At 41.5% G+C, this 16,809-nt stretch overlaps 1 protein-coding gene across 1 annotated transcript in view; it reads left to right on the top strand.

Moving 5' to 3' along the window:
* The first annotated feature begins 4,258 nt into the window (after positions 1-4,258).
* The window catches only part of LOC120039926 (phospholipid phosphatase 3-like), a 30,114-nt gene continuing 17,563 nt past the window's right edge, over positions 4,259-16,809 (top strand). The window contains exon 1 of the mRNA XM_038985245.1: positions 4,259-5,081. Within this exon, the coding sequence (XP_038841173.1) occupies positions 4,877-5,081 (205 nt within the window). The 5' untranslated portion in view covers positions 4,259-4,876. The remainder of the gene's footprint in view (positions 5,082-16,809) is intronic.

Below are 16,809 nucleotides of genomic sequence, written 5' to 3' on the forward strand. Positions count from 1 at the left end.
CCAGATGGGATGGAGTATCGCTGCAGAATTTTGTGGTAGCCATGCTGGTTAAGTGTGCCTTGAATTCTTAATAAATCACTGACAGTGTCACCAGCAAAGGACCCTCACATCTCCTCCTCCATGCTTCACGGTGGGAAGCACACATGCGGAGATCATCCGTTCACCTACTCTGCGTCTCACAAAGACACGGCAGTTGGAACCAAACATCGAACATATGTACTCATCAGACCAAAGGACAGATTTCCACCGGTCTAATGTCCGTTGCTTGTGTTTCTTGGCCAAATCAAGTCTCTTTGTCTTTTTGGTGTCCTTTAGTAGTGGTTTCTTTGCAGCAATTCGACCATGAAGGCCTGATTCACTCAGTCTCCTCTGAACAGTTGATGTTGAGATGTGTCTGTTACTTGAACTCTGTGAAGCATTTAATTGGGCTGCATTTTCTGAGGCTGGTAACTGTAATTAACTTATCCTCTGCAGCAGAGGTAACTAGGTCTTACTTTCCTGTGGCGGTTCACAAGAGAGCCAGTTTCATCATAGCGCTTGATGATTTGTGCGACTGCAGTTTTCCTTATTGACTGACCTTCATGTCTTAAAGTAATTATGGACTGTCATTTCTCTTTGCTTATTTGAGCTGTTCTTGCCATAATATGGACATGGTCTTTTTTACCAAATAGGGCTATCTTCTGTATACCACCCCTACCTTGTGACAACACAACTGATTGGCTCAAACGCATTATGAAGAAAATAAATGACACAAATTAACTTTAAACAATGAACACCTGCTAATTGAAATGCATTCCAGGTGACTACCTCATGAAGCTGATTGAGAGAATGCCAAGAGCGTGCAAAGCTGTCATCAAGGCAAAGGGTGGCTACTCTGAAGAATCTCAAATATGAAATATATTTTGATTTGTTTAACACTTTTTTTTGGTTACTACATGATTCCATATGTGTTATTTCATAGTTTTAATGTCTTCACTATTATTCTTCAATGTAGAAAATAGTAAAAATAAAGAAAAACCCTTGAATGAGTAGGTGTGTCCAAACTTTTGACTGGTACTGTATGTTTTTGCAAACATCTTTTTAAAGGTAATTCAAGTAGCAATCATCTCTAGTTCTTCTAAAGCATCTGTAATCTGATTACAATATTTTTGCTGCTAATGTAACTGATTCAGTTTTTTTGTAATCTGATTACATGTAATAAGTTGGCTGTACTGAGTAGCCTACAATAGATAGGTGTTAGGTGTGTAGTGGTTATCACTAGGGAATGTCAATGTCACTGGATGCAATTAGAAAACTTTTCTGGGGGGGGACTAATTTCCCCCGCACATTGTCTAGGCTATACTCTTAGTTTTGTTCTCAGACATGTAAGCCTGGCAAGCGAGCTTAACTTTAATCACTGCTAAACGCAGTGGAGGCTGGTGGGAGGAGCTATAGGAGGACAGGCTCATTGTAATGTCTGGAATGGAATAAATGGAATGGTATCAAACACATCTAACATATGGAAACCACAAATTTGACTCTGTTCCATGTATTCCATTCCAGCCATTCAAATGAGCCCGTCCTCCTATAGCTCCTCACACTAGCCTCCACTGTGCTGCAGGCTTCTCATCTCTCCTGGCCCGCCTATTACACAGTAAATTACTTTCTACAGCCATCTAGTGGCCATCAAAATTACTGCTAACTGCTTTAGGCTCTTCTATTGAAGACGGTGTGAATGTATAACCTTTCTATCTAGTCCACTTGCTGGCGTCCGGAATCATCCCATGACCTTTGAGTCTGACATTTGAAAAGAAAAAGAGAATTAAAGGTAGACCTGCAGGGGCGGATTGACCATGTGCTGGTCAATTTTTTACCTATTGGGCCTGTCTAACTTAATTTTTTTTCTTCACCTCTACAGATCAATGGTTGAGGGTTTGAAGCTCTATTCAATAAGACAAGTAGGTAATGACACAGACCTGTCAACCTAAATAATTGGCTGTTAGTTCCTTATTTTTATTTTGTTTGATAATTTATTTTCTCACTTTTGTTCGATCATCTTTTCCTCTCTCACAATACTGTAGTATGGCTAAGAATGTTACGTGAGAGGAAGTACCCTTGCATGCTATCAGGCTCCTAGCCACGACTGACTGTAGCATTGCTGAGAATGTTGCATGTGAAGAAGTAACCTTGCATGCCAGGCTCCTTTCCCACAACTGGTGAGGGACATGAGAAACATATTGGCCTGCATGTGAGTAAATGTGTTTGATTCATGAACATAGCTGCCTAGTTTGATGTTTCCTGTGCAAGCAGTTGTTGGCCAATCATGTAAAACTACTGCACAAATGTGCAGTTATTTTACCTTGTGTAGTCTGTTTCTAAGAAACCTTAATATACAGTTCTGAAAAGAAAGAGGTGACAATTTCTGTACTTCTCACCAGGTGGTGGCACTCTCCTACCTCTTGTACCTGCTATTCCATACTGTGTAAGGAAAAATCTGAGACTGATCAGAAAGTATACATTTGAAGGAATTCTCATCTACAAGACAGTCATAAGATATATGCTAATAACTGTGTTATACCTATACAAACCATTTTAGCAGAGACATTCAGGGTTGGAGATGTCCATTGAATATGCGGGTAGGCATAGGGTCTACTGCATGGTCTCCCATTAGGCCTTCACTGACCAGGAAAGTAACTGATGCTAAAGATACATCCATTTATTTGATCAAAGGAAGGATTAGATGTTGTTGGGCAAACGATGACATTCGAAGTGTAAGGCAAAGGGCAACATTTTCTCTCGTTTTTAATTTTTCTAATTTAAGTAGGCCTGGGAAACATAATGGAATCTCTCATTACACACAAATCTACTCACCCATACTTACACTGACACCACAACACAAACTGCAAACATCCACACCCACATAACATGCACACACTATACTGACACCATACACACACGCATGCGGAAACACACACACGCTGCTGCTACTGTCTAATCTAGCCTGTTGCTTAGTCACTTTACCCCTACCTTTATGTACAGTACATACAGTAGCTACTTCAATTACCTCGTACCCCTGCACATACAGTAGACTCGTACTGGTACTCCCTGTATATAGCCGTGTTATGTTCTACTCCCTGTATATAGCCATGTTATGTTCTACTCCCTGTATATAGCCATGTTATGTTCTACTCCCTGTATATAGCCATGTTATGTTCTACTCCCTGTATATAGCCATGTTATGTTCTACTCCCTGTATATAGCCGTGTTATGTTCTACTCCCTGTATATAGCCATGTTATGTTCTACTCCCTGTATATAGCCATGTTATGTTCTACTCCCTGTATATAGCCGTGTTATGTTCTACTCCCTGTATATAGCCGTGTTATGTTCTACTCCCTGTATATAGCCGTGTTATGTTCTACTCCCTGTATATAGCCATGTTATGTTCTACTCCCTGTATATAGCCGTGTTATGTTCTACTCCCTGTATATAGTCATGTTATTTTCTCCTCCCTGTATATAGTCATGTTATTTTCTCCTCCCTGTATATAGCCATGTTATGTTCTACTCCCTGTATATAGCCACGTTATGTTCTACTCCCTGTATATAGCCGTGTTATGTTCTACTCCCTGTATATAGCCATGTTATGTTCTACTCCCTGTATATAGCCACGTTATGTTCTACTCCCTGTATATAGCCACGTTATGTTCTACTTTTTAAAAAATGCAATTAAATAAACATATATTTCTCTATACTCTTAATTCTCTCTCAAATATAGTATTGATTCTAGCATAACATAGATGTTAACAAATAAAACAAACAAAGCTGTTAGTGTAAAACAAAAAAGTAAGATAATCAAATTTTATTCGTCACATGCTTCGTAAACAACAGGTGTGCACTAACAGTGAAATGATTACTTACAGGCCCTTCCCTACAATGCAGAGAGAAAGAAAATAGAGAAATAATAGAAAAGTAAAACACATAATAATAGATACGCAATGGGTAACGATAATTTGGCAATATACACGGGATACCAATTCCCGAGTCGATGTGCAGGGTACTTGTGCGAGGTAATTGAGGTAGATATGTACTGTACATAAAGTGACAGATAGTAAACAGTTGCAGCAGTGTATGAGTTGAGTCAGTTAGTACAAAAATGGTCAATGCAGATAGTCAGGGTAGCTATTTGGTTAACTACTGTATTTAACTAACAAGTGAGGGTGGGTTGTCAGAGGGTGCGACTGGAGCAAAGGAGATATAAACATTTTGCAAAACAAACTGCTGGGTCTGCCTAGTTTTGGGGAGGGACAAAATGCGAGGGAACAGGAGGACTGAACAGAAAATAGTCCAACACATGGAGAGGGCATTTGGAATAGTTGAATGAATGACATATGGGCAAGTTTGTAAGTTGACAGAAGAATTGAGCAATGCGTGTTTTGCAAGTTATTCTTTTAAAATATTGATTTTGTTGGTTTTAGGGTAACGTATCGTGATGTAACGTGGCTAGCCAGCTACAGTAGTTGAAGACTTTGAACAGAACACGATACAGTGGGACAGTGAGCGCTTTAGCTCGCAACACCTCAGTGAACTGCCAGCTTTGCTAGACTAGCAAGAACACTTCTCTTTCAGTTTATCTTTACTCTTCTTTACGCTGTCGTCGAATTTGTCTTACATTTCACAGATAAGCTTGTTGCTAACGGTTTGATACCTGTCAAGTTTAACTTGTGGTTGTTGGACATGGTTTTCAATAACAGCTAGCTAGCTAAAGTTAGTCAGCCATCATTAATTTGTATTTTTCAACGTTGGACGGACTGAATGTTCACCTTTGGGATACTTAACGTTACTGTCAGTAAACAGCAACAATACAACATCAACGTTGTATTTTAAACAAGAGACAATATGCAAAAGTTCAACTCGACACACACTAGTACTCTTCCTCGGGACGCTGAGCTTCAGCAGCGTTTAGCCGACAACGGGGGAGCCGGGGAAGCGATGAAGGAAAACGGCGCTGGGAAGAATCACATCCTTGCAGAACCTGCAGACAGTTCACTCTGTACCAAGAGAAAGATGCTGGTCGGCCTGGATGTTTTCTGTCTGTTTGTAGGTAAGAATTATGGTGAACCCCCTTTGCATATTATTTCACCCTTTTACCGTTTTTATTTGACTGAATCTCAACGTAGCAGCATGACATGATTGTCTGCTTTGCATTAATTTGATTCTTAGCCTGTCTCAGTATTTCCATCTTATTTCCGAGGAAATATGCAGAGGTCAATATCATTAACATGAATATAATTAATAGTATGCATGTCACAGGATGGGCAATTATTGCACATAAATTTAGGACGGCTCACTCTCACATGTTGTCCAAGTGATGATAGACGACCATTTAATTAAACCCAATACATTTATTAGCACAAGTAGTTAAGGAGAAGAACCAACGGCAAAGTGCAACAGGTCTAGCAGTTCAACAGGTCACAATACAAGAATAAGTCCTTTCAAAAGCCAATTCAGCACACCACCAAAAGGGCAAAAAGGGAGTCTGTCTGTACTCTAAGCTAAGCACTGAAGAAAGCAGGCAGGCGAGTTGTCCCGGGAATTCTTGAGTTCCCCTGACAACCATCCATGGGGTTTTCAAGAAAAGAACATTAGAATAAAACATGTTGCTACCACTTCCCTGCTTGTGTTCTAATGGCAAAAATTACATTTGTTCATTGTTTGCTTTGCTTCACTACAGCATTATCCCTTGCCAAGTATCTAAACTCCACTGAGTTGAGCACATTCTAGAGCTTTTGAATTTAACCTCCAACTCCTTCTAGTCGCTATGCCTCGATACTTACCTTGTAGGCCTACCTATGCTTGTCCTTTGTTGCGTGCATTTCTTTTCTGAAATCCATATTTTTTTTAAATAAAACGTTAATCAAATACACCCACCGATGTTTTCCTTGTTGAGATTCAATTGGCATTCGCGGCTGAGTTGCCATCTTAGAGAACCAGCAATGAGGAAACAGTCAGTGGTTGTATTTTATTAACGTCCAGCAAACAAAGGCAACGCAACAACAGAGGACAAACATAGGTACATGATAAGGGTTTAAGATTTTATTTTTATTTTTAAGTTTCGACATATCGCGAGTCAGAGGTTCATTTAAGGAACTCTAGTCTGCACTCAACTCCATGGACGAGTTGAGGTACTTGGCAACAATATCTCTAATGTGTGCAACAAAGTTATTCTGCCAAATTAGGAGGCTATTATATAAATCAATAAAGCATCCGATAATGGCCCTACAGTATGAATGCTGATAGGGTTAGCAGTGTTAAGCCATAATGTGGAACATGAGGCAATCTGACAATCACACACAAACACAGAGGGACTATTGGGTTGCTACTTTGTGGTAGTTATCATTGGTTACTCCTCAACTAACATGAGTGAAACACAATTGTGTGCCTAACTACACCCCTGAAATGAAATGTGGTGGTGGGGGGGGGGGGGGGGGGGGGGGGGGTCGATCAGCCTCTCTGGTGCTGGCACTATGTGAAAGCAGGGAAGAGTGGTTTGTTTTGAAGTCGTTAACATGACACAAACAAGACTATTAGGCGGAACCCGTCCAGGCAGACAGACAGGTCTGCCAGCGCACCGTTGGCGGTTACGAGCTGCCTGCTGCTTCCCAGACAGACACTGACAGACAGGTTCACTCTCACTGTACAGCCTGTTATTCCTCCTTGCCTGCAGGTATGCTATTGCCTCCTCCTCTGCTAGGTAGCATGCTTGACACTCACCTAAGTGTTTAGGAAGTGGCTGGTAAGTGCCAGACAGAGACTGACTGGCCCAGAGTCAGAAGATGGGAAGGAAATATACTTTTTCAGTTCGTAGCTCAGCCTAATGAGAACACGTGGGCTGGTGTTGACTTTCCTTATCCCTGGCTGCTGGTTGCATTGCAACACTAGGATTGACTCAATCACTGGGTTGCATGCTTGAAAGAACATGAGTGAGAGGAAGTGAGAGATTTAGAAAGTGTCTTTTTAAAGTCTCTCAAGACAAAGCGCAGCATGGCATGCTTGCCATCATCTTCCACAATTCACTACCATCACCTCTGGTATCATCATCTTCCCCCATTCACCACCATCACCTCTGGTATCATCATCTTCCCCCATTCACCACCATCACCTCTGGTATCATCATCTTCCCCCATTCACCACCATCACCTCTGGTATCATCATCTTCCCCCATTCACTACCATCACCTCTGGTATCATCATCTTCCCCCATTCACCACCATCACCTCTGGTATCATCATCTTCCCCCATTCATCACCATCACCTCTGGTATCATCATCTTCCCCCATTCACCACCATCACCTCTGGTATCATCATCTTCCCCCATTCACCACCATCACCTCTGGTATCATCATCTTCCCCCATTCACCACCATCACCTCTGGTATCATCATCTTCCCCCATTCACCACCATCACCTCTGGTATCATCATCTTCCCCCATTCACCACCATCACCTCTGGTATCATCATCTTCCCCCATTCACCACCATCACCTCTGGTATCATCATCTTCCCCCATTCACCACCATCACCTCTGGTATCATCATCTTCCTCCATTCACCATCATCACCTCTGGCATCAACCTCTTCTGGCATCAGCCTTGTTAATTTAGTAGGAAGTAGGCAGTAGGAAGCTCTCTCATCCATTTATATGCAGATGATACAATCTTATACTCAGCTGGCCCCTCCCCGGATTTTGTGTTAAATGCTCCACAACAAAGCTTGCTTAGTGTCCAACAAGCTTTCTCTACCCTTAACCTTGTTCTGAACACCTCCAAAACAAAGGTCATGTGGTTTGGTAAGAAGAATGTCACTCTTCCCACAGGTGTGATTACTACCTCTGAGGGTTTAGAGCTTGAGGTTAGAGGTCGACCGATTAATCGGAATGGCCAATTAATTAGGGCCGATTTCAAGTTTTCATAACAATTGGTAATCGGCAATTTTGGACACCGATCATGGCCGATTACATTGCACTCCACGAGGAGACTGCGTGGCAGCCTGTTATGCGAGTGCAGCAAGGAGCCATGGTAAGATGCTAGCTAGCATTAAACGTATCTTATAAAAAACAATCAATCTTAACATAATCACTAGTTAACTACACATGGTTGATGATATTACTAGTTTATCTAGCTTGTCCTGCGTTGCATATAATAGATGCGGTGCCTGTTAATTTATCATTGAATCATAGCCTACTTCGCCAAACGGGTGATTTAACAAGTGCATTCGCGAAAAAAGCACTGTCGTTGCACCAATGTATACCTAACCATAAACATCAACGCCTTTCTTAAAATCAATACACAAAGTATATATTTTTAAACCTGCATATTTAGTTAATATTGCCTGCTAACATACATTTTTTTAAACTAGGGAAATTGTGTCACTTCTCTTGCGTTCTGTGCAACAGAGTCAGGGTATATGCAGCAGTTTGGGCCGCCTGGCTCGTTTGCGAACTGTGTGAAGACTATTTGTTCCTAACAAAGACAGCCAACTTTGCCAAACGGGGGATGATTTAACAAAAGCCCATTTGCGAAAAAAGCACAACCGTTGCACGAATGTACCTAACCACAAACATCAATGCCTTTCTTAAAATCAATACACAGAAGTATATTTTCTTAAACCTGCCTATTTAGTTAAAAGAAATCCAGGTTACCAGGCAATATTAAACTAGGGAAATTGTGTCACTTCTCTTGCGTTCTTTGCACTCAGAGTCAGGGTATATGCAACAGTTTGGGCCGCCTGGCTCGTTGTGAACTAATTTGCCAGAATTTTACGTAATTATGACATAACATTGAAGGTTGTGCAATATAACAGGAATATTTAGACTTATGGATGCCACCCGTTAGATAAAATACGGAACGGTTCTGTATTTCACTGAAAGAATAAACGTTTTGTTTTCGAAATTATAGTTTCCGGATTTGACCATATTAATGACCTAAGGCTTGTATTTCTGTGTGTTATTATGTTATAATTAAGTCTATGATTTGATAGAGCAGTCTGACTGAGCGGTGGTAGGCAGCAGCAGGCTCGTAAGCATTCATTCAAACAGCACTTTCGTGCGTTTGCCAGCAGCTCTTCGCTGTGGTTCAAGCATTGAGCTGTTTATGACTTCAAGCCTATCAACTCCCGAAATTAGGCTGGTGTAACTGATGTGACATGGCTAGCTAGTTAGCGGAGTGCGTGCTAATAACGTTTCAATCGGTGACGTCACTCGCTCTGAGACCTTGAAGTAGTTGTTCCCCTTGCTCTGCAAGGGCCGCGGCTTTTGTGGAGCGATGGGTAACAATGCTTCGAGGGTGGCTGTTGTCGATGTGTTCCTGGTTCGAGCCCAGGTAGGGGCGAGGAGAGGGACGGAAGCTATACTGTTACACTGGCAATACTAAAGCGCCTATAAGAACATCAAATAGTCAAAGGTATATGAAATACAAATGGTATAGAGAGAAATTGTTCTAAAATAACTACAACCTAAAACTTCTTACGTGGGAATATTGAAGATTCATGTTAAAAGGAACCACCAGCTTTCATATGTTCTCATGTTCTGAGCAAGGAACTTAAACGTTAGCTTTTTTTACATGGCACATATTGCACTTTTACTTTCTTCTCCAACACTTTGTTTTTGCATTATTTAAACCAAATTGAACATGTTTCATTATTTATTTGAGGCTAAATTGATTTTATTGATGTATTATATTAAGTTAAAATGAAAGTGTTCATTCAGTATTGTTGTAATTGTCATTATTAAAAATACATAAATACATTTTTTTTAAATAATTGGCCAATTAATCGGTATCGGCTTTTTTTGGTCCTCCAATATTCGGTATCGGCGTTGAAAAATCATAACCGGTCGACCTCTACTTGAGGTAGTCACCTCATACAAGTACTTGGGAGTATGGCTAGACAGTACACTGTCCTTCTCTCAGCACATATCAAATCTGCAGGCTAAAGTTAAATCTAGACTTGGTTTCCTCTATCGTAATCGCTCCTCTTTCACCCCAGCTGCCAAACTAACCCTGATTCAGATGACCATCCTACCCATACTAGATTACGGAGACATAATTTATAGATCAGCAGGTAAGGGTGCTCTCGAGCGGGTAGATGTTCTTTACCATTCGGCCATCAGATTTGCCACCAATGCTCCTTATAGGACACATCACTGCACTCTATACTCCTCTGTAAACTGGTCATCTCTGTATACCTGTCGCAAGACCCACTGGTTGATGCTTATTTATAAAACCCTCTTAGGCCTCACTCCCCCCTATCTGAGATATCTACTGCAGCCCTCATCCTCCACATACAGCACCCGTTCTGCCAGTCACATTCTGTTAAAGGTCCCCAAAGCACACACATCCCTGGGTCGCTCCTCTTTTCAGTTCGCTGCAGCTAGCGACTGGAACGAGCTGCAACAAACACTCAAACTGGACCGTTTTATCTCAGTCTCTTTGTTCAAAGACTCAATCAGGGACACTCTTACTGACAGTTGTGGCTGCTTTGTGCAATGTATTGTTGTCTCTACCTTCTTGCCCTTTGTGCTGTTGTCTATGCCCAGTAATGTTTGTACCATGTTTTGTGCTGCTACCATGTTGTGTTGCTACCATGCTGTGTTGTCATGTGTTGCTGCCTTGCTATGTTGTTGTCTTACACGGAACCCAAACCCGTTGTGCGCGTGCACTATCGTGCATACATTTATTTTGCCCCCCCCCACACCAAACGCGATCACGACACGCAGGTTAAAATATCAAAACAAACTCTGAACCTATGACATTAATTTGGGGACAGGTCGAAAAGCATTAAACATGTATGGCAATTTAGCTAGTTAGCTTGCACTTGCTAGCTAACGTTAATTTGTCCTATTTAGCTAGCTTGCTGTTGCTAGCTAATTTGTCCTGGGATATAAACATTGAGTTGTTATTTTACCTGAAATGCACAAGGACCTCTACTCCGACAATTAATCCACACATAAAACGGCCAACCGAATCGTTTCTAGTCATCTCTCCTCCTTCCAGGCTTTTTCATCGTTTAACTTATATGGTGATCGCATCTAAACTTTCATTGTATTACCACGACTACCGGCAAAACAGTTCGTCTTTCAATCACCCACGTGGGTATAACCAATGAGTACCTGCTTCTATAAACCAATGAGGAGATGGGAGAGGCAGGACTTGCAGCGCGATCTGCGTCAGAAATAGGAATAAGTTCTATTTTAGCCCTTGGCGTCGCAGACGCTCGTTCTAAATTTATTTTGCGACGCTCGCGCATGCGACGTGTCCGGTCTGGTCAGCATGTTAGGTCTCTCTTTACGTAGTGTTGTGTTGTCTCTCTTGTCGTAATGTGTGTTTTGTCCTATATTCATAAGTTATTTATTTTTATTGATTTATTTTAAAAATCCCCGTCCCTGCAGGAGGTATTTTGCCTTTTGGTAGGCCGTCATTGTAAATAAGAATTTGTTCTTAAATGACTTGCCTAGTTAAATAAAGGTTCAATTAAATAAATAAAAATTTACTTTTGGTTCTTTCTTGATAGATATGATTGGCGTCACTATCATCAGCTATATTGTGAATTAACAGTATGCTTTGTCTGTAGTTGTCTCTGTCTCCTCTCCAACAGTATCTCGTGTCTCTACTTGTCTCTATCTCCTCTCTAACAGTATGTCGTGTCTCTAGTTGTCTCTGTCTCCTCTCCAACAGTATGTCGTGTCTCTAGTTGTCTCTGTCTCAACTCCAACAGTATGTCGTGTTTCTAGTTCTCTGTCTCCTCTCCAACAGTATGTCGTGTCTCTAGTTGTCTCTGTCTCCTCTCCAACAGTATGTCATGTCTCTAGTTGTCTCTGTCTCCTCTCCAACAGTATGTCGTGTCTCTAGTTGTCTCTGTCTCCTCTCCAACAGTATGTCGTGTCTCTAGTTGTCTCTGTCTCAACTCCAACAGTATGTCGTGTTTCTAGTTCTCTGTCTCCTCTCCAACAGTATGTCATGTCTCTAGTTGTCTCTGTCTCAACTCCAACAGTATGTCGTGTCTCTAGTTGTCTCTGTCTCCTCTCCAACAGTATGTCATGTCTCTAGTTGTCTCTGTCTCCTCTCCAATAGTATGTCATGTCTCTAGTTGTCTCTGTCTCCTCTCCAACAGTATATCATGTCTCTAGTTGTCTCGGTCTCAACTCCAACAGTATGTCATGTCTAGTTGTCTCTGTCTCCTCTCCAACAGTATGTCATGTCTCTAGTTGTCTCTGTCTCCTCTCCAACAGTATGTCGTGTCTCTAGTTGTCTCTGTCTCAACTCCAACAGTATGTCGTGTCCCTAGTTGTCTCTGTCTCAACTCCAACAGTATGTCGTGTCTCTAGTTGTCTCTGTCTCCTCTCCAACAGTATGTCATGTCTCTAGTTGTCTCTGTCTCCTCTCCAACAGTATGTCGTGTCTCTAGTTGTCTCTGTCTCAACTCCAACAGTATGTCGTGTTTCTAGTTCTCTGTCTCCTCTCCAACAGTATGTCATGTCTCTAGTTGTCTCTGTCTCTTCTCCAACAGTATGTCATGTCTCTAGTTGTCTCTGTCTCAACTCCAACAGTATGTCATGTCTCTAGTTGTCTCTGTCTCCTCTCCAACAGTATGTCATGTCTCTAGTTGTCTCTGTCTCAACTCCAACAGTATGTCGTGTCTCTAGTTGTCTCTGTCTCCTCTCCAACAGTATGTCATGTCTCTAGTTGTCTCTGTCTCCTCTCCAACAGTATGTCGTGTCTCTAGTTGTCTCGGTCTCCTCTCCAACAGTATGTCGTGTCTCTAGTTGTCTCTGTCTCCTCTCCAACAGTATGTCGTGTCTCTAGTTGTCTCTGTCTCCTCTCCAACAGTATGTCGTGTCTCTAGTTGTCTCTGTCTCAACTCCAACAGTATGTCGTGTCTCTAGTTGTCTCTGTCTCCTCTCCAACAGTATGTCGTGTCTCTAGTTGTCTCTGTCTCCTCTCCAACAGTATGTCGTGTCTCTAGTTGTCTCTGTCTCCTCTCCAACAGTATGTCGTGTCTCTAGTTGTCTCTGTCTCCTCTCCAACAGTATGTCGTGTCTCTAGTTGTCTCTGTCTCAACTCCAACAGTATGTCGTGTTTCTAGTTCTCTGTCTCCTCTCCAACAGTATGTCATGTCTCTAGTTGTCTCTGTCTCAACTCCAACAGTATGTCGTGTCTCTAGTTGTCTCTGTCTCAACTCCAACAGTATGTCGTGTCTCTAGTTGTCTCTGTCTCCTCTCCAACAGTATGTCGTGTCTCTAGTTGTCTCTGTCTCCTCTCCAACAGTATGTCATGTCTCTAGTTGTCTCTGTCTCCTCTCCAACAGTATGTCATGTCTCTAGTTGTCTCTGTCTCCTCTCCAACAGTATGTCATGTCTCTAGTTGTCTCGCTCTCCTCTCCAACAGTATGTCATGTCTCTAGTTGTCTCGGTCTCCTCTCCAACAGTATGTCGTGTCTCTAGTTGTCTCTGTCTCCTCTCCAACAGTATGCCTTGTCTCAGGGAGTTCCAACCTAATTTTCCCTAAATGTCAGCAGCAGATTCCTCTGGCTGTTGACCCTCGTTATCTGCCCCGTCAAGGGACTCATTTATTACCGTCACTCTGGAATTCCCCCAAGGCATCGCATTCTAATGGCCTTATGTTAGGAGTGAATCCACTTCTTTGCTCAGTGTGGTCCCTTCTGTCTCAGACAGTACTTTCCTTCTAAGTTTTTACTGCAGTAAAGTAAACACGTTAACACGATGGTATGGCATTATGAATGACTGTTATTAACACGGTGGTATGGCATTATGAATGACTGTTATTAACACGGTGGTATGGCATTATGAATGACTGTTATTAACATGGTGGTATGGCATTATGAATGACTGTTATTAACACGGTGGTATGGCATTATGAATGACTGTTATTAACACGGTGGTATGGCATTATGAATGACTGTTATTAACACGGTGGTATGGCATTATGAATGACTGTTATTAACACGGTGGTATGGCGTTATGAATGACTGTTATTAACACGGTGGTATGGCATTATGGATGACTGTTATTAACACGGTGGTATGGCATTATGGATGACTGTTATTAACACGGTGGTATGGCATTATGAATGACTGTTATTAACACGGTGGTATGGCATTATGAATGACTGTTATTAACACGGTGGTATGGCATTATGAATGACTGTTATTAACACGGTGGTATGGCATTATGAATGACTGTTATTAACACGGTGGTATGGCATTATGAATGACTGTTATTAAAACGGCGGTATGGCATTATGAATGACTGTTATTAACACGGTGGTATGGCATTATGAATGACTGTTATTAACACGGTGGTATGGCATTATGAATGACTGTTATTAACACGGTGGTATGGCATTATGGATGACTGTTATTAACACGGTGGTATGGCGTTATGAATGACTGTTATTAACACGGCGGTATGGCATTATGGATGACTGTTATTAACACGGTGGTATGGCGTTATGAATGACTGTTATTAACATGGCATTATGAATGACTGTTATTAACACGGTGGTATGGCATTATGAATGACTGTTATTAACATGGCATTATGAATGACTGTTATTAACACGGTGGTATGGCATTATGAATGACTGTTATTAACACGGTGGTATGGCATTATGAATGACTGTTATTAACACGGTGGTATGGCATTATGAATGACTGTTATTAATACGGTGGTATGGCATTATGAATGACTGTTATTAACACGGAGGTATGGCATTATGGATGACTGTTATTAACACGGTGGTATAGCGTTATGAATGACTGTTATTAACACGGTGGTATGGCATTATGAATGACTGTTATTAACACGGTGGTATGGCATTATGAATGACTGTTATTAACACGGTGGTATGGCATTATGAATGACTGTTATTAACACGGTGGTATGGCATTATGGATGACTGTTATTAACACGGTGGTATGGCGTTATGAATGACTGTTATTAACACGGTGGTATGGCATTATGAATGACTGTTATTAACACGGCGGTATGGCATTATGAATGACTGTTATTAACACGGTGGTATGGCATTATGAATGACTGTTATTAACACGGTGGTATGGCATTATGAATGACTGTTATTAACACGGTGGTATGGCATTATGAATGACTGTTATTAACACGGTGGTATGGCGTTATGAATGACTGTTATTAACACGGTGGTATGGCATTATGAATGACTGTTATTAACACGGCGGTATGGCATTATGAATGACTGTTATTAACACGGTGGTATGGCATTATGAATGACTGTTATTAACACGGTGGTATGGCGTTATGAATGACTGTTATTAACACGGCGGTATGGCATTATGAATGACTGTTATTAACACGGCGGTATGGCATTATGAATGACTGTTATTAACACGGTGGTATGGCATTATGAATGACTGTTATTAACACGGTGGTATGTCATTATGAATGACTGTTATTAACACGGTGGTATGGCGTTATGAATGACTGTTATTAACACGGCGGTATGGCATTATGAATGACTGTTATTAACACGGCGGTATGGCATTATGAATGACTGTTATTAACACGGTGGTATGTCATTATGAATGACTGTTATTAACACGGTGGTATGGCGTTATGAATGACTGTTATTAACACGGCGGTATGGCATTATGAATGACTGTTATTAACACGGTGGTATGTCATTATGAATGACTGTTATTAACACGGTGGTATGGCGTTATGAATGACTGTTATTAACACGGCGGTATGGCATTATGAATGACTGTTATTAACACGGTGGTATGTCATTATGAATGACTGTTAATCAGAGCCAAAAACCAGGATCACTTCATAATGAAGGCTTTCACTTTGGCTTTGACTTAAATACGTATGTGTGTGACCGTGTGTGTGTGTGACCAGGTAATACTGTCCCCAGGTAATACTGTCCCCCAGATCAAAAATACATCTAAGTGGGATGATTGATGTTTCACAGAGAGAGCATTTTTCTACTGTGTCAGTATGTCTCTCAAGCATACGGATGTCTCAATCTGTGTGTGTGCATTCCTCCTGCACACATTATTGAGCTTTCAAAAGAGGAGCTCAGGTCTGAACAGAATCCATGTTCTGAGGCCATGCTATGCTAGAGACACAGCGTCCAGCAGCATAGGCAGGTTCAGAGGTGGGGGGTCAGTCATTGACGTACCTGTGGGCAGGCTGAGACAAGCTTGCCTGCGTCCTGTACGGCTGCCTGTCTCTCTCTCCAGCACAGGTGGTCCTCACTCTGTCAGTACAGTTATTTGGGCCCTTAAAGGTCATTGGAAGGTGATCTGAAGTCTTGAGTGGTTTGTGAAAACCATCAATTACAGTGACCACACAGTCATTCATATTTGCTCAGGATAAAGATTCATAGATGAAATTAGACCCAAATCAATAGCAAAATTAGAGCATGGATTTTAACTGCCTCGACTAGTCTGTGTCAAATGTTTTTGAATAGCACCTAAAGCTTCTTACGGATCATTGGGATGCTAGCGTCTCACATCGACAACATCCGGTGAAATTGCAGAGCGCGAAATTTAAACATTCATGAAAATACAAGTGTCATACATCATTTAAAAGCTTAACTTCTTGTTAATCCAGCCGCTTCATCAGATTTCATAAAGGCTTTACGGCGAAAGCACAGCATGCGATTATCTGAGGACAGTGCCCCGCCCACAAAAGCATTACATATATTTCCAACCAAGCAGAGGCTTTACTGTTACGGCTCTCGTTGGTGGTATGAAGAGTGGACCAAGGCGCGGCGTGGTAAG

The sequence above is a fragment of the Salvelinus namaycush genome, chromosome 3, assembly GCF_016432855.1.
Source record: "Salvelinus namaycush isolate Seneca chromosome 3, SaNama_1.0, whole genome shotgun sequence".
In the NCBI taxonomy this organism is placed as follows: Eukaryota; Metazoa; Chordata; class Actinopteri; order Salmoniformes; family Salmonidae; genus Salvelinus; species Salvelinus namaycush.